This window comes from Medicago truncatula, chromosome 7 (assembly GCF_003473485.1).
Source record: "Medicago truncatula cultivar Jemalong A17 chromosome 7, MtrunA17r5.0-ANR, whole genome shotgun sequence".
NCBI lineage: Eukaryota > Viridiplantae > Streptophyta > Magnoliopsida > Fabales > Fabaceae > Medicago > Medicago truncatula.
Genome location: NC_053048.1, coordinates 7,334,723 through 7,351,179, shown reverse-complemented (window position 1 = coordinate 7,351,179; position 16,457 = coordinate 7,334,723). Strand labels below are relative to the sequence as shown.

The window sequence follows — 16,457 nt, the reverse complement described above, 5'->3', positions numbered from 1 at the left end:
ACCTTATAGGAGATTCATTCAGTGTAGCAATTAGAGTCAACAATGGCAACAGTAGGAAGAATGAAGTTAGGATCACAAGGGATGGAAGTATCCTTACAAGGACTTGGTTGCATGAGCATGTCAGCTTTCTATGGTCCTCCTAAGCCTGAATCTGATATGATTTCTCTCATCCACCATGCTATACAATCTGGTGTCACTTTTCTTGACACTTCTGATATTTATGGCCCTCACACCAATGAAGTTCTTCTTGGAAAGGTTACCACTTACTCATTCCCTTTTAGTTTTTCTTTTGATTAAAATTTCTGTGTATGCATTATTTTGATATTTCAATTTGTCTTTTCCTGCATGAAAATATATTTGATTGTTAGTTTTTGATGAAGTTGAAAATTGTGGAATAGGCTTTGAAGGTAGTTAGAGAGAAAGTTGAATTGGCTACAAAATTTGGAGTCAGAGCTGGTGATGGAAAAGTTGAGATCTGTGGTGATCCAGGCTATGTGAGAGTAGCTTGTGAGGGCAGCTTGAAGAGACTTGATATTGATTGTATTGATCTCTATTATCAACATCGTATTGAAAGCGAAGAGAAAGTGGTAACCTTTCCAAGAAGAACTTCATTGGTGTGAGGTCCATAGAAGTCAGAAGTATCAAGAAAAGTGACACCAGATTGTATGGCATGGTGAATGAGAGCAATCATGTCAGGTTCAGGTTTAGGAGGACCATAGAAAGCAGACATGCTCATGCAACCAAGTCCTTGTAAGGACACTTCCATGCCTTGTGATCCTAACTTCATTCTTCCTACTTTTGTCATATTCTGTCTTTTAAGCATGTTGGTAAAATATGTATTTGTGTGTCTTGTATCTTATTATCTATATAAATTAGGGAAGTTGCCATATTCTGTCTTTTAAGCATGTTGGTAAAATATGTTGCAGGATTTGCCTAGATTTCAACCTGAGAACCTGCAACAGAATCAGACCATTTTTGACAAAGTTAATGAACTGGCCACAAAGAAGGGATGTACTCCATCCCAGCTTGCATTGGCATGGCTTCATCACCAAGGAAACGACGTGTGCCCGATACCTGGAACCACCAAAATTGAGAACTTTAATCAAAACATCGGTGCTCTATCTGTGAAACTAACACAAGAAGAAATGGTAGAACTTGAGTCTTTAGCAGATTCTGTTAAGGGTGGTAGATATGTAGAGGATAAAAGTACATGGAAGTACTCTGATACTCCACCACTCTCTTTTTGTAAAGCTGCACAATGAAGTTTTGTTCCTGCTTAATGCTTATACAGTCATACTAGTCTTGTACCTTTAACAAATAAATTAGTATGAACCAATGGCTTAAAAGTTGAACTTGACAGTTCAACCGGTTGAGCTGTAAACCGGCACTGTCTATGGTTCACTGAACGGTTCGACTGTGGTTTTGCTCTCGTTCGAGCGGTTCAGAGTTGTTGAACTAAGTGTTGAAGGTCTTGTCAGTTTGAAGTCAAGTTCATTATTTAAAACATTGGTATAAAAACTTTATAGTTTCAAGTATTTGATATGGCTTTTAAAACATTGGTATAAAAACTTTATAGTTTGAAGCCAAGTTCATTATTTAAATCCTTCAATTTTATAGTAGAAGAAATCCTTCAATTTTATTGTTGTCAAAATCCCGATTTAAATCGATTTATAATTTCTTATATCGATTTTGATCGCAATCAAAATTGAAGGATTTTACTCAACTACTTTCATAAATCGATATAAGAAATTATAAAATTGCAATCAAAATCGATGAATTTTACCAACAAAAAAATATATTAAATATATGTTATAACTGGAATAAGTCATAAATGACTTAATTTATAAGAAATCGTAAAATCGCAATCAAAACCGATGGATTTTAACTTTTAGAATTCTACTATGAATTTGAGTCAGGTGAAAAAAAATCGCAAAATCCTAAATTTCAAGATTTAAATCGGGATTTTGACAACAATATTTAGAAGTACCATATAATTTGAAATTAGGCTTTACCTATTCCATTTGTATCATGCTTCTGGTCTAAAAAGTAAAAGCAAAGTTTTTAGAACTTTTTCCGTGTACGATTCGGGTTATCCTACTTATTGTTAAAAGTTTTTATGTCTCATAAAATGAAACTTCGGGTGATTGGGGGTTGTGTATCTTGATTTGAACTAAGGGTTAAAGGAATTGGAGATCATGAGTTTAAATTCTAACGAAAGAGTAAATATTATTAACATTTGTCGTTAAAAATAAGTTAGGGATAATTGTAAATAAATTGTGAATATGGTACAATAGATATGTGACAATGAACAATTTTATTTTTTTTAGAGAATGAACATTTGTTTTTGTTTATTTCATAATTCATTAATCAATATACATGTGCTCTATAATTGAAGTTCGAAGTAACAATATTTTTAACAGATGTAATCATATTGTATTTGTATATTTTTGGTTTAGCTAATGGTCTTGTGTGCTTTTACTAATTAATACAGAATTCAATAACAAAACATTATACTTTACCACCTATATGAAGAAACTATGCAACAACAGGAACAAGTGGGGGAGGAATTTGGTGCCCTATCCTTGTTTGGATAGCAAAACAGAGAAGGAGAGAATACAATACACATGCCTCTTTTTTATTTTGAATTTTTTGTATTTTGCAATTTTTGTTTCTTTTTTTTTTTATATATTTTGATTAAAAAAAAAAGTGTTAATGATGGGTTTTACAATAAGATTATATAATAGTTTATAGTCTTCGTGAGCTTAACTCAATAGGTAGGGATATTACATAATATATTTAGGGGTCGAGATTCGAATCTTATACATATCATTTATTAACTTTAAAAAGGTGAATTTCAAATCAGTAGGCTGCTTGACAAAAAAATATATAGTTTTTTAAATGGCATTTTCTTAAGATTAAAGAATTTTTTTTATAGTTATTATTTACAAACTTCAATTTCAGAAATGGAATAAAAGGTTTCATTTAAAATTAGACAAATTTTATAATATGGTCCCCTATAAACAATTACTTAAAACTTTAACAAGTATCTATATCTATATACTACTATTAAAGTTGATGCCCTATAAATTTCCCATTTTGCCCCTAGGAGGGGTATTTTTGTAATTTTCTAATTGGTGGAATTGTGTTGTTGCCACCTCACCATTATATGAGTGCATTTCCCATTTTGCCCCTCACAATTTTTTAATTATTTTATAATTTTTATATTTTTGATAACTTTAACTATTTTTCAATTTTTTATCCCAAATTCAGTTGCTTCTACATTTTCGTTGTAGAAGATTAAGGTATCGCTTGGCCCGGTTTTTTTTTCAACTTTTCTACATTTTTAAGGAGAAGTTAGGTCAAACATAGTATCAATTAATTACTTACTAAAAAAAGTAATTTTTTTGAATGCATAAAATTGAATGGAATGAGCTTTGGCCAAAAATTGTTGAATGTTACTTTAAAAACTACTTCTCGATAATTTATTTCACAAGCACCTCTTTTAAACTCACGCTGTTTACTTACTAAAAAAAAGTAATTTTTTTGAATGCATAAAATTGAATGGAATGAGCTTTGGCCAAAAGTTGTTGAATGTTACTTTAAAAAAACTACTTCTCGACAATTTATTTCACAAGCACCTCTTTTTAACTCACGCTGGGAACCTTTTCTTTTATTGTTTAATATTATATTTCAATATGTTTTTTTCCTTCCATTTAACTTTATTTTGAACCGTTCCATTTAATTTTTTAAGGATGTTCCATTTAATTTTATTATCTTTTTATCGCTTATATATTTAATTTCAATATTGTTTAATCATCACAACTCCACAAATATTTTTATTCACGCTGTCATTAAATGATACCAAATATTTTATTTCCAATTTTTATGTTTTTAACTATTTTTCAATTTTTTGTCCCAAATTCAGTTGTTTCTACATCGCCGTTGTAGGAGAATAAGGTATCGTTTGACCCGGCTTTTTTCCAACTTTTCTACATTTTTAAGGAGAAGTTAGGTCAAACACAAACACAATATCAATTAAGTACTTACTACAGAAAGTAATTTTTTTTTAATGCATAAAATTGAATGGAATGAGCTTTGGCCAAAAGTTGTTGAATGTTACTTTAAAAAACTACTTCTCGACAATTTATTTCAAAAGCACATCTTTTCAACTCACACTGGGAACCTTTTCTTTTATTTTTTAATATTATATTTCAATATGTTTTTTTCTTCCATTTAAATTTTTTTGGAATCGTTCCATTTAATTATTTTTAAGGAGGTCCCATTTAATTTTATTACCTTTTTTTCAAAGGAATTCTATTATCTTTTTATCACTTATAAATTTAAATTCAATATCGTTTAATCATCACAACCTCACAAATATTTTTATTCACGCTGTCATTTAATGATACCAAATATTTTTATTTTCTTTCTTCAACCTCGCAAATATATACGAACACACATATTAGCGCTTAGAGTAATACTTTATATGTGTCTGTTTTTTTGTTACGCTACTGCGTATAATTTTTTTTGACGTTGCATAATGCGTATGATTATTTTTATTCTTATCTTCAAAAAAGGTCTAGATGCCTAGAAAAATTATACTTATATATATATTTTGCACCCTTATATTGTAACAAACTATGCATATCTTTTTCTTATTCGAAAAAACTAAACATATATGTTTCCATGGCACCAACAATGTAACAAATATAATATCATATAATATAAATTCTTATCTTTTTGAAAGACACCAAAATGTACACTAATAAGTAACATTGATAAATCATGATGATTGAATTTTAGCTCATGATAAGGTTTTGACACAATTGTTATTTTAACTTCTGGTACTGTCGTTGAAAAAAAATTGATGTATGTGGGTTATTTTAGTTTTTGTGAGTAATCATAAAGCCATAACAATTTTCATATTTGGTTTATTCTTTCCTATATGATTGAGCCGTACAAAAGTTGATTGGTCAAATTTGTTTTGGTCATATCATTGACGTCCAAAAAGTTGATGATTCAGAAATTTGTGCATTTAAGATCAGGTTGATTTGATGATACAAAAATTGATCACATAGGAATATGTTAGCTTCTTTCGATATCAGAATGAACAAAGGGAATAAAATTAAATGATGTATTATTGTATCTTTATATAGGACTTTCGATGTCAAGGGATTATGACTACATTAAGGATCTAAAAAATGATTTGGACATTTGGAAAATAGGATTTGGAGTGCTAGATTCTTGGATTGTAAATGGTAGTAATGAGAATCAACATATGAAGCTCATTATTTGTGATGCAAAGATTAGATGAGTTGGTTAAGATTTGTTGTAATTTCCTTTATGATTTATCAATGTTACTTATTAGTGTACATTTTGATTTATTTACATTTTTTGGTTTCTTTCTCGAATTTAGGGTGATCGAGTTCATGTAATAACTCGGTATAGAGAATTGGAGCATTGAAAGGCTTTGATCGAGGAAAACAAGACTTATACTTTGTATAATTGTCATGTGTTTGATAATGACATTGTATTTAATCTCTTTAGGGTTGTTTTTGGTTCTGATACAAAGGTGCAGAAGTATGACAAGTTAACTAACGTTCTTACTCATGAATTTCGTTTTAAGTCATTTAAGGAAATTCAAGATGGAAAATTCAAATCTGACATTTTATATGATATAGTTATGTGCTTTAATTTATTTCTTTGTTTTCTCCGATTATAATATTATTATAGATGTAATATTTTTTTTTAAGAAATCATCGGGATTCTTCATGAGATTGTCAAGACAACACCAATTGTGATTAGAAAGAAACCGTGTACGAACATTGTGTTGAAAGATAAAAGGTATTATTTTCTAATTTGTCAACATCAGATGATAGAATTTTGTATAAGTTTGATAATGACCTGAAAGATGTCTTTCCTTATGCAGTGAGAATATAGTTGATGTAACACTATGGGAAAAATACTCCGTAGCTTGATCATTTACCATCTATTTACCTTGAGTTCTTCCATTTTGTAGTCATTGGCAACCCAAATATATGTAACAATTGGTCAGGTTCGAGGCTGCTCATCAACCTACATTATCCGGTTGTTGAGAAGTTTAAGACTTAGTAAGTTTGCATTATGATTTCAAAATATAGTATTAGAGTAACTTATCATTTCACAATCTGATTTGATTGTTTTTTGACCATGTTTCTTGAATTGTTGTCGTGACCTTAACACTTCTCAAGCTCAGAGTCAAAGTATCAGTCATAACTTAAGTTAGAGTTCGGCTTCTTCTCAACGTACTTTGTACAACGATTTTTTCAATCTGCCTCAGGTTAGGCCAATTACTGAATTTATAAACTTAGTCATGGTCTGCTTTTTTTATGCACGAACATGCTTTGAGTTTTTTGATGCACAAGTTAAAAATACATATTGCATTATTCTTTATTTCATGTGCATAATTTGGATTAGGATACATACTTCATCACTATTTGGAAAACAACTAAATTCAATCCTAACCAGTTTGGATGGTATTATAAGAGTTGCACCAAATGTTCGAAGACATCAATGTCAAATGGTGCTAGCTATAGATGCACATGCGGGAGTGATGCTTAATTTCCATTTGTTTCAACAATGTTAATTGGTCAACGGGGTTCATATAATGCACATACATGTATTTATCTAGACTTTATAGGAAGATAATAGGAAGATAAATTAGAAGTCATGATACATTTTCTTTAGCTTAAATCAGTTAAGCTACCTTTATTTTATAAATTATATGTAACTATATTCGCATACAGAGAAAGTATAAGTGTTGCCTCATTACTGCCGAAAGAGCAAGCTATGAAAAATACTTGGGTGGGCTATGGATCAATGACTGCAGAGAACGTGTGATGATAGAAGGTGGTAAGCTCATATTTGGTCTCGAAAAGTCACCGAAGAACTTGCACGTTCGAGTTGTTCTAAAGTAGATATTTGCTGCTGAACTATTTGAACTTCTACTATTTTGACGTATCGCTTTGGACTGTAATCGTAAACTATTTTGACTTTGGGATGTCATTTGTTCTTTTCATTTTGTCTGATGTAAATATTGGCAAAAATCTCTTTTTAGTTAGTCTTTGACACTTGGAGTCTCTTTTATAAACCTAACTATTATGTAACGTTAATCTGCACATTATTGGTTCCTTCATTGGTTCAAATTAGTATCATGTTAATTATAATGTTGTTTTCCTAATCTTTTGAACAAAATAGAACATGCCCTTTTTCTACAGCAGATCTTTATAATGTTTTGGAACCAACCCATACATATTTTATGATGAATTATAATGTTCCGTCGTTTTAACATATCTTCTTTCGATTTTTTTTTTATTATCAAAAACGTTATTGAACCCGTGCGAAGCACGGGTTTGTAACTAGTGAATGAATGAAAATTTTGGATTTTAAGTTTTCTTAATAACACTACTACACATAGGGCCTTTTGCAACATTTTTTGCGTGACATCTAGCTTAGTTCTTAATCTTTTTATTTTGGCTAAAATATGGTTTTGGTTCCTGCAAATATACCTCGTTTTGGTTTTACGGGAACTATTTTCAAAAACAAAATATTTTGCAGGGACCAAAAACAATAAAAAAAAATTTACAAGGACTAAAATCAAAACGAGACATATTTATAAGGACCAAAATCATATTTTAGCCTTTTATTTTCCATGCTTTCATAGTTTGCAACTGTTGCAAGATTGTTGTCCTTCGCTTGATTTTGTTAGTGAAAGCCATTATCTAATTGCTACTTGAGATGGATTGTTATAAGTAAGGACACATTGTTTACTAATATGGCCATTATTTATATGATTATGATATATGTGTTGTTTTTTGTAATTTGCATCATCGTGTATTTTTTGGCTGTTTCTATCGATCATCACCGTCGGCATTATCATCGTTGTCATCATTATATCATGCATTAGTTTATTAATGATGTACCAGTCCCTAATCATAAGAGATGTTTTTGGTATTTTCAAATACATTAATTATTTTTTTACTAACATATTCTTATTTATTTTGCATCTTTTTCTTCAATCAACAATTGAAGATATAAATTAACTCTCTCTCTTAAGGATAAAATTGTAAAAACAATAGTAATTATATACAAATTTAATACTACAACCAACTTTCTGAATCTCCCGGTAAAAAAACTCATATATTTAGGGATGGAGGTAGTATAATATAATTCAATTATAACGTCATGTAATGTAGAACTGGTGTTCCTTTGTAAACTGATATTTTGAGGCATAAGGTTGTTTTATATAGATCGTTGAATATTTTGTTTATTTATGTTACTCGTTAGGATGTAGTAATTGTTAGTAGTTTTGCTCAACTAGTCGAAAAGTGAATGAGCAATAATACCTTTTCAACGAAACTTAGATTTGAATGTACACGTCAATGAAACTTTTGAATTTTATCGCTTTATGTATTTTTGTCGCAATCTTAAAACTCTATCCATATGGTATTACCACACCGACAACAACTGGTTTTTATATCAATTTTTTGTTTTTGAAAAGAATCAATTTTTGTCATATGATGAGAGAATAACGTGCACATTATAACATTATATATATCGGGGATATCTTTTGAGATGGTTTGGCATAACAAAGTTCCTGTGAAGGTCTTAGTTTTTGCTTGTAGGTTTGTTCGGGATCGACTATCTACGAAAGCTAATCTGGCTATTCGTTGTGTTATTCCTGCGGATGATATCTTTTGCGTTTTAGGGTGTGGTCACCTGGAGACGGCCGATCATTTATTTTTATCATGTTCTACGTTTGCATCTTTGTGGCATCTGGTGCGTGACTGGATTGGTTGTCTTGGGGTGGACTCTAATATTATTGCAGATCACTTGGTGCAGTTTACTCTTTTGACAGGTGTTGGAAAAGCTAAAAGTTTTCATGTGGCTTATTTGGCTTTTGTGTTCTTGGGTTATATGGAATGAACGAAATAACCGTTTGTTCAATAATAATGTTACTTCTATTCCACGCTTGTTAGATAAGATCAAATTGTTGTCTTTAGGGTGGCCGAAAGCTAAAAAGGCTGTGTTTGTTTACGGTACGCAGAGGTGGTGGTCAAGCCCGTTAGAATGTCTGGGCATTGGCTAACTTGTGTTTTTTTTGTTTTAGTTTTTTTTCTGACATCTTATAATTTTTAGTGGTCTCCTAGGCACACCTTGTGCTTGGGAACCGCTGATGGTTGTGGTAATATAATTCCATTTTGATTTCTTCAAAAAAAAATTATATATGAATTAGGAATGATCGTCTTATTATGTATAATTGTGGTATGAGAGAATAACGTAAGAACGCATATAAAACAAAACATGGAATGATCTTATGTAAAATATTTGTAAGTCTAAATTACATGAGATGTTTTTAAATTCTCTTTGTAAATGTCATTCAAGCAACAATTTTGTTGACATAGTTTGTTATTTTTTCAGTAGTGCAGTTGATTGTTTGTCCTTGATCTTGAATTAGCTTTAAATCTTGTCGGAAGTTCTAATGGAAATCAAAGTTGGAGGAATTTAGAGGTGTAAATAGTGATCACATAATGCATGGTTTATATGATTTAGTTTACCGACAGATTGGAAGCGGAGCTCTTAGTTATATTGAATGGGTTATCGCTAGTTTGGGGTGTTGGTTATAAACAAGTTAGTTGCAGATCTGATTTTAGCGTTAATTCAAGAATATCAGCCATAATTATAGGAAAAAAAAAACGAAATAATGCATTTACTTTTATTTGAATTGAACTGAAATATAAATTTTTTTAAACAAGCATATTAAACATATCTTCTACATCATATCAATAACCACAGTCCAAATTAAGTTTTTTAAGGTATTAACCGTCTGATAAAAAAATTCAAAACATAAGTCTAGCTTTTTATCGGTCATAGGTTTATTTGCATGCCTGAGCATGATCTTTTTTATAAGCTACTAACAAAAAGACAGTCTATTTTAATAAACTAACGCACTAATAAATCAATGTGATTAAGTTCTATTTTAAAATTTTACATGATATTTAGAAAGTATAACTTTATATGACAACCTATTTATATTATATTTTATAATAATGATTATAATAGTATATTTAAAAATGTCAAAAATTAATGTCATTTAATATGCTTATGAAAATGTTTTTTTTCTTAAAACAAAAGATTAAAATGTTTAACAAAGAAATATAAGGTCTAATATAATAAAAAAAATATGTTTAATTGCACTTTCCCCCCTATTTTTTGCTAATTGTGCGATTTTGCACCCATCTTTTTGCCTCCTTTCTGATTTTGCACCCCATCTTTGTGTTCAATTGCGCTTTTACCCCCTATCTTTTTGCTAATTGTGCGATTTTGCACCCATTCTTCTTCTTTTTGAGCGATTTTGCACCCTATCTTTAGCCATTTTTCCTCTCTTTTAATGATGATTTTGAACAAAACACAATTGGCAAAAGATAGAGTGCAAAATCGCTAAAAAAAAAAAAAAGGGTGCAAAATCGCACAATTAACAATAGATAGGGGGAAAAGTGCAATTAAGCCTAAAAAATAACTATATAGGAAAATTATTCAAGTAAGCCGACTTGGAAGACCTAAAAGGTTTTCTTTAGGGCCTGAATTTTAACTTTTTTATCTACATAGAGTTTTTAAAAAGTGTTAACTTGGTCTATTTAAAAAATCCTAGTTTGGTCTGGTCTGAAGTAAACTCAATCCATATCAGTCGATCTGACCTATTTTCACCCAGACCAATATCCACCAAAATTTTAGGCTATATTTTTTTATCGAAATATATTTGAATACTAGAAAGAGAGTGTCAACTACTAAATGATCATTTAATTTAAGGTGAAAAAGAAAGAAGGTGATAATAATGGCAAAATTGATGTACGAACAAAAAAAAAGACAATAATGAGGGATTGTAATAGGGGGCAATGGTGTAAGTAAAAATAAGGTTTTCCTCTATGTGATCTCCCTAACCCAACTTCAACTTCACCCCATCGTTTATATTGTGGGTAGACATGTATGGTTCATGTAAAGAAAACATCAAATGAACGTACATGATTGAGAGGTGTTATGGTATGTGTTTTCTCTGTTTTTTCAGTTACATGATGAGATATGTGTGAGAGGTAGATGTGTGTATTGTTTGGACACAAATAGAAAATGAAGAAAACTATCAAACACGGGTCTTTGCTTGGATAGCAAAATAGATAAGGAAAGAATACAATATACATGCCTCTTTTTTATTTTGAATTTTTTGTATTTTGCAGTTTTTGTTTCGTTTTTTTTATTTTTATTTTTTATATATTTTGATTAAATAAATAAATGTTAATGATGGGTTTAAACAATAAGACTAAAGAACAGTTTCTTAATTGGAACTCTCTTGAGATTAAAGAAAATATTTTTTAATTCATACATTGTTATTTACAAACTTAAATTTCAGAAATGGAATGAAGGGTTTCATTTAAAATTAGACAAATTTTATAATGTGGTTCCCCGTGAACAATTATTTAAATTCCAACCCTATAAAATAAGATTCTTTGATTTTAATCCATGACCTATGTGACTGTGCAGAATTGCTGACGTGACATACTGACTATGGATATCTGATTATGTGGCATGATGATAATTAAAAAAAAAAAAAATTAAAAAATTTGTAAAAGTTAAAAAAAAATTCAGGATTTTTTTTTTACGAAAAATATTTTCCAAAATTTATAATTTACGAAAAAAATATATTTCAAATTAATTTCGAAAATTTGGAAATATATATTTTTCGAAAAAGAAGTGTTTTAAATTTCTCAACAAAAAAAAAATCTGGAAAATATTTTTATTTTTAAAAATCTGGATACAAATTTATTTAAAAATTTAGGAAAATTCAGATTTTTTTTCAAAAATTTTATTCCAATTTTTTTTTTACGATGTGTTACAGATTTGAGAATATTTTTTAATATTTAAAAATTGAGGATAAAAAAAAATATAAATCTTTTTAATATTTAAATTTATTCTTATCTATTTTTACATGTGTTATTTATATTGAAAATTGATGGCATTTTTGACCGGAAATAGACTCTCTCAATTGTAAATTACACATGAGAAAGTAAGGTGTGATGTCTCAAATTCATAAAGAGAGTTAAACATGAAAAATTTAGATAGAATAAATATGAATGATAAGAAATGACACTTATTCTCTAACATGTGAGAAGATCCATTATCATTCTAACCACTTAAAACACATCTTCAAATTAATTTGATGATGTGATTTAGATACCGAAGTTGCAAAGAAAAATCATAGGAGTATATGTGAATAGACTCATTCATTTCACTTTCATTCAAATAAAAAAAAACTCATTTCACTAATACAATCGTATGCCAGTCTCATTTAGACCATGTTTTCGCCACATGTAGTTCCTTAGGGTAGGCTTTCCCATTATAACTTCTTTTTATCCAAAGTAGTTTAACTTAGCTTTGAATATACACATCAATGAAACTTTTGAATTTTAAGATTCCTTAATAATTATGTCGCTTTATGTATGTCTGTCAATATTTTAGAACTCATATACACATCAAGGGAGTGTTCTAAAAAAATATTATACAACTCTATATATAATGTGTAAAAAAAAAAAAAAAATATATCATTTTGTGTTTGATTCAAACATGAGAGAATCCAAATAGCATCAACATATCCATAGTTAGATAATTTGTTCGCACTAAATAGCTTTCAGTAACTTTGCACGAGTTTCTACCTTTTAACCTAAATTTTTACTAGTAAAGGAATCAGTAGAGTCAAAACTCATTACCTAAACTGAATTTCCTTTCACCCATGAAATCATCTTCTTCTACCAACTTAAAGGTTAAATTTTAAATAAATAAATAGAAACTATACCAAACAATAAAGGAAGGGAGAAGAACAAATACTTTGGTCACGTGCTTGATTGTCATTTGTGGAATTCCCTTGTGATTCACTCTATGATGTTGATTATATTCAAGTAACACTCAATCATTGGCACAAATTAAGTTACCTAATGAAGTCAAAACACAACTTATAAAATGATAAAAACAAAAACTTTATGATGTAGAGATGTGAAAATTCTCCAAAAAGAATGCTTAGTACACAAGTAAGAAGGGTCCCCCCCTTTAAAATAGGGTAATTATTGCTTGAGAGCTAGTAGAGAAACAAATCTTGATTTTAGATAGAACTCAATTATAATTAATCCTTCTAATTGGCTTAGCAATCTTAAAAACAAATTTCTTTTAGTACAAAAAAACTCTAAAGCAAGTTGAGTTGAACAGTTTAACCAACTAACTACTCTAACATTAATAATATACCCACTCCATTATAGTACTCTACACTTTATATCTCACTTACCAACCTTGGATTTAAAATAGTTTATTAATTCCCCACATTAATCATTCTAGCTTGATCACAAAGACAAATATGAACCTAAATATAATCCCCAATTGTAGGTTCCCTATTCATAGTTGATACATATATACAAAAAAAAAAAAAAAAAATATTGGGTTTAGAAGAAATGAGAAATCATATGGAGAGATTAGTAGTTCTTCCTTTTTCTTTCAGGTGTGCTTCTAATTCAAGTGTGGAATTAGGTGAACAAAAAGGGCAAAAAATAGATTCAAAAGACTCAATTGATTCAAGTAGTTTCTCCTCTAAAGCTATTTCAATGTTTCTATATTCATTCATTTTTCTTTCTTTAGTTATTGGAGTTCGTAATTTGAAATATTTGTTTGCAAGGAAGACAAGAAGGACAAGTCATCATCACAACCAAAATCAAGAAAAAAAGGTCTTCTGGATTTTTTGTTCTACCAAAGCCTAATGTAGCTGCAGGCATACAGAGATTGATCAGGGGTATCAAGAGTTTATCTCAATTATTTTGTGAGTTTAACAACTTCTACTTTATTTTATTGTTGGAAATTATGATTAATTTGTTTTTGTTTGTACATGGAATTTTGATTTCATTGAATACCCGACAGATAATCAAATTAAGTAGCATATACATCATAGTTTAAAATTTAAATGCATAGATATGTGTAAAATTTAACAAAAAGTATTTTTTTTTACGATAAATAACTATCTCATTTGATTAGCAATAATAGTTTGGATACAATCGGGCATATAAATGAACAAACGGAAACTAGGTAGAGATGTAGCCACCATAGCAAGGCCATGAACACCCTCATTTGTTTGTTTTCTAATAAACTCAAAGTGTATGAAAAAGGATGAGAATTCATTCTCTTATAATAGCTCCAAGTTCAGATTCATCTCTACTATTACTATGAAAACTAGTCTAACTCAAAAATCACATTACTAATATGCAAATCCTTCAACCATCTGATAACAAACAAACAGTAGGCCTAAATCCTCTCATTCATCAACTTTTAGGATGGACAAAATTCATTATGCTTTTGCTAAAACAAAACTTCCTTAAACGCCTCTAATACACATTTCAATCCCCACTCTACTACTTGACCTGGAGAAAGCTGCATCGATGTTACCCTTATAGCTCCCTGTGTTGTCGCTTTAGTGCGGCATGTCTGCGCGTTATGCCAACTCGAGAGTAGATTCTAACCCCTCTCGCATACTGCTGCCTGCGATATAACATATACAATGTATAACACATAACATATAGAGTAGCCAGATAGTTTTTTTTTTTTTTTTGTCAAGTAACATCTAGAGTGGCTAGACACTTCAAGTTGTGTTAGAGCTCACACAATTATGGATAAGTGAAGTGTTGGGGTTTGAACCATGACCCCTGCATATAAAATGAGTAGCTAGATAGTTAATAAGGGATAAGTTGAAATATTGAATTTAAAATATTTTGTAAAATTAATATTTAAATTTATTTAATTAAAATAATAAGGATAAAAATGAGAAAACAATATGTTGTTTAAGCTCAAACACAACTTGGAGTGTCTCAAACAAATTGTTATAAGCTAATGAAAGATATTAGAAGCTCGTGAGAGCAAATATTTTACCAAATAACTATAGTTTTACCATTCAAACTTCGAATATTATTCATCTCACTTTTTAAATTGTATTTTTTTAAAATGTCGTTCGACTTTCCTGCTGAATATAAGTGTTGTTGGACACTTTTAAGATTTAAAAAATAATTGAATCACTTTAAAAAGTGTCTAACAACATTTAACTATCGTTGGATAGCTGAACGGCGATTAATTATCGATGGAGTATTCTTTTCAAAAATAATTATCGTTGGGATATGTTTTGGAGAAATTCGAGAAGTGAGAAGAGGAATTTTCTCGCACTTATACGCTACAATTTATCTGATATAAATAGAGCTGAAATAGTTCGAGTCCAATGAACTACTTTAATTGGCCCTTATTTTAGTAGGAGATGAGTCATAATAAAGCGAAAACTATTCTTTAAACTTCTAAAATTGTTCTCGCGCATCCAAAAGTTACATTCATAACTGTCGGTGGTATACAATTATTTTGTTACATTTTTTTTAAGAAGGGATAATTTATTTAATTTTTACAAATCAAGGGCATAATTTGTTTTTTTTTAATAGGAGAAGGCATAATTTGTTAGAAGTCAGGATATTTTATTTCAAAAGAAAGACTAAAACAACAATAAAAATGTTAGAGTTAGCTAAGTTTATGCATTTATGGTCACCCGAGCTAAAACATTAAAATGATTTTGTATAAACATTTATAACATAAGAATATTTTATTAGAAGAATTTAATTATTAATATTTAAATTAAAAATAAAAATGCTTTTAAAAGTTAGTTTATTTATTAACATGAAGCTTTTGAGCTACAGAGTGAAACTATAGTTTAATTTAATTACATTTTTTATAAGGAAAAAATAATGCACGTGCCTGGATGATTTTCCTATTTATTTCAATCCCACTTATTCATATATTTGTATTATGGTGAAATATAATTAGATGTTTGTATCTTTCTTTTTTTTACATTGCTTATATTATATCATTATTATAGATGCATGTTTGTAATATTTTGTTGACTTCGATTTATTTAGTTTACAAAAAGCATATTGAGGAGATGGAACAAGATATGGAAATAGGGTATCCAACGGATGTAAAGCATGTAACACATATTGGACTTGATGGGTCAACAACCACAAATAATGTTAAAGAATGGGACAATTTGAAGGCACCTGAATTACTTTCTTTATCTCCAATTACGTTAAAGCAATTTGAATTGGCAATGGCTACCCAAGCTCACCAACAACCACTCATTGATAACTCTTCCCCAAAATGTGATTAAAAATACTTGTGGACTCATTATTGTTGGCACACTAAATTCTCTTCTAATTGTAGATTAATGATGATAATGATGGTTGATAATGATGTTTTTATAGGAGTTTACATTGTCCATAAAATTAAAATTCATGATATTTGTAACTTCTTTGGACTCTTGTTTTGATCCGTTCTTGAGATTACATCTTCATTGGTTTTTTTAA

The 16,457-nt window shown here is 29.6% G+C and overlaps 3 protein-coding genes across 3 annotated transcripts; all 3 read left to right on the top strand.

The window, feature by feature from the left end:
* Nucleotides 1-18: 18 nt before the first annotated feature.
* LOC11443829 (IN2-2 protein) lies at nucleotides 19-799 on the top strand. The gene is made up of 2 exons (XM_024770658.2): nucleotides 19-255; nucleotides 399-799. The coding sequence occupies exons 1-2, from the start codon at nucleotides 43-45 to the stop codon at nucleotides 618-620; spliced, it is 435 nt and encodes a 144-aa protein (XP_024626426.1). The 5' UTR covers nucleotides 19-42; the 3' UTR covers nucleotides 621-799.
* On the top strand, nucleotides 729-1,262 carry LOC112416550 (probable aldo-keto reductase 2). The gene is made up of 2 exons (XM_024770763.1): nucleotides 729-827; nucleotides 927-1,262. The coding sequence occupies exons 1-2, from the start codon at nucleotides 729-731 to the stop codon at nucleotides 1,260-1,262; spliced, it is 435 nt and encodes a 144-aa protein (XP_024626531.1).
* A 12,026-nt stretch (nucleotides 1,263-13,288) lies between these two features.
* On the top strand, nucleotides 13,289-16,457 carry LOC11442907 (CRIB domain-containing protein RIC4). Its single transcript, XM_003621634.4, has 3 exons — nucleotides 13,289-13,653; nucleotides 13,751-13,891; nucleotides 16,014-16,457. Exons 1-3 carry the CDS (start codon nucleotides 13,530-13,532, stop codon nucleotides 16,259-16,261), a joined length of 513 nt encoding a protein of 170 aa, XP_003621682.1. The 5' UTR covers nucleotides 13,289-13,529; the 3' UTR covers nucleotides 16,262-16,457.

Bases quoted from the DNA above. Each gene is read 5' to 3' on its own strand.
- LOC11442907 (XM_003621634.4), top strand. From the start codon at position 13,530: ATGAGAAATCATATGGAGAGATTAGTAGTTCTTCCTTTTTCTTTCAGG. The intron at 13,654-13,750 runs GTAGTTTCTCCT...TTTGTTTGCAAG, and splicing joins AAAAGACTCAATTGATTCAA to GAAGACAAGAAGGACAAGTC. The intron at 13,892-16,013 runs GTGAGTTTAACA...CGATTTATTTAG, and splicing joins GAGTTTATCTCAATTATTTT to TTTACAAAAAGCATATTGAG.
- LOC112416550 (XM_024770763.1), top strand. From the start codon at position 729: ATGCTCATGCAACCAAGTCCTTGTAAGGACACTTCCATGCCTTGTGAT. The intron at 828-926 runs GTAAAATATGTA...AATATGTTGCAG, and splicing joins TCTGTCTTTTAAGCATGTTG to GATTTGCCTAGATTTCAACC.
- LOC11443829 (XM_024770658.2), top strand. From the start codon at position 43: ATGGCAACAGTAGGAAGAATGAAGTTAGGATCACAAGGGATGGAAGTA. The intron at 256-398 runs GTTACCACTTAC...ATTGTGGAATAG, and splicing joins ATGAAGTTCTTCTTGGAAAG to GCTTTGAAGGTAGTTAGAGA.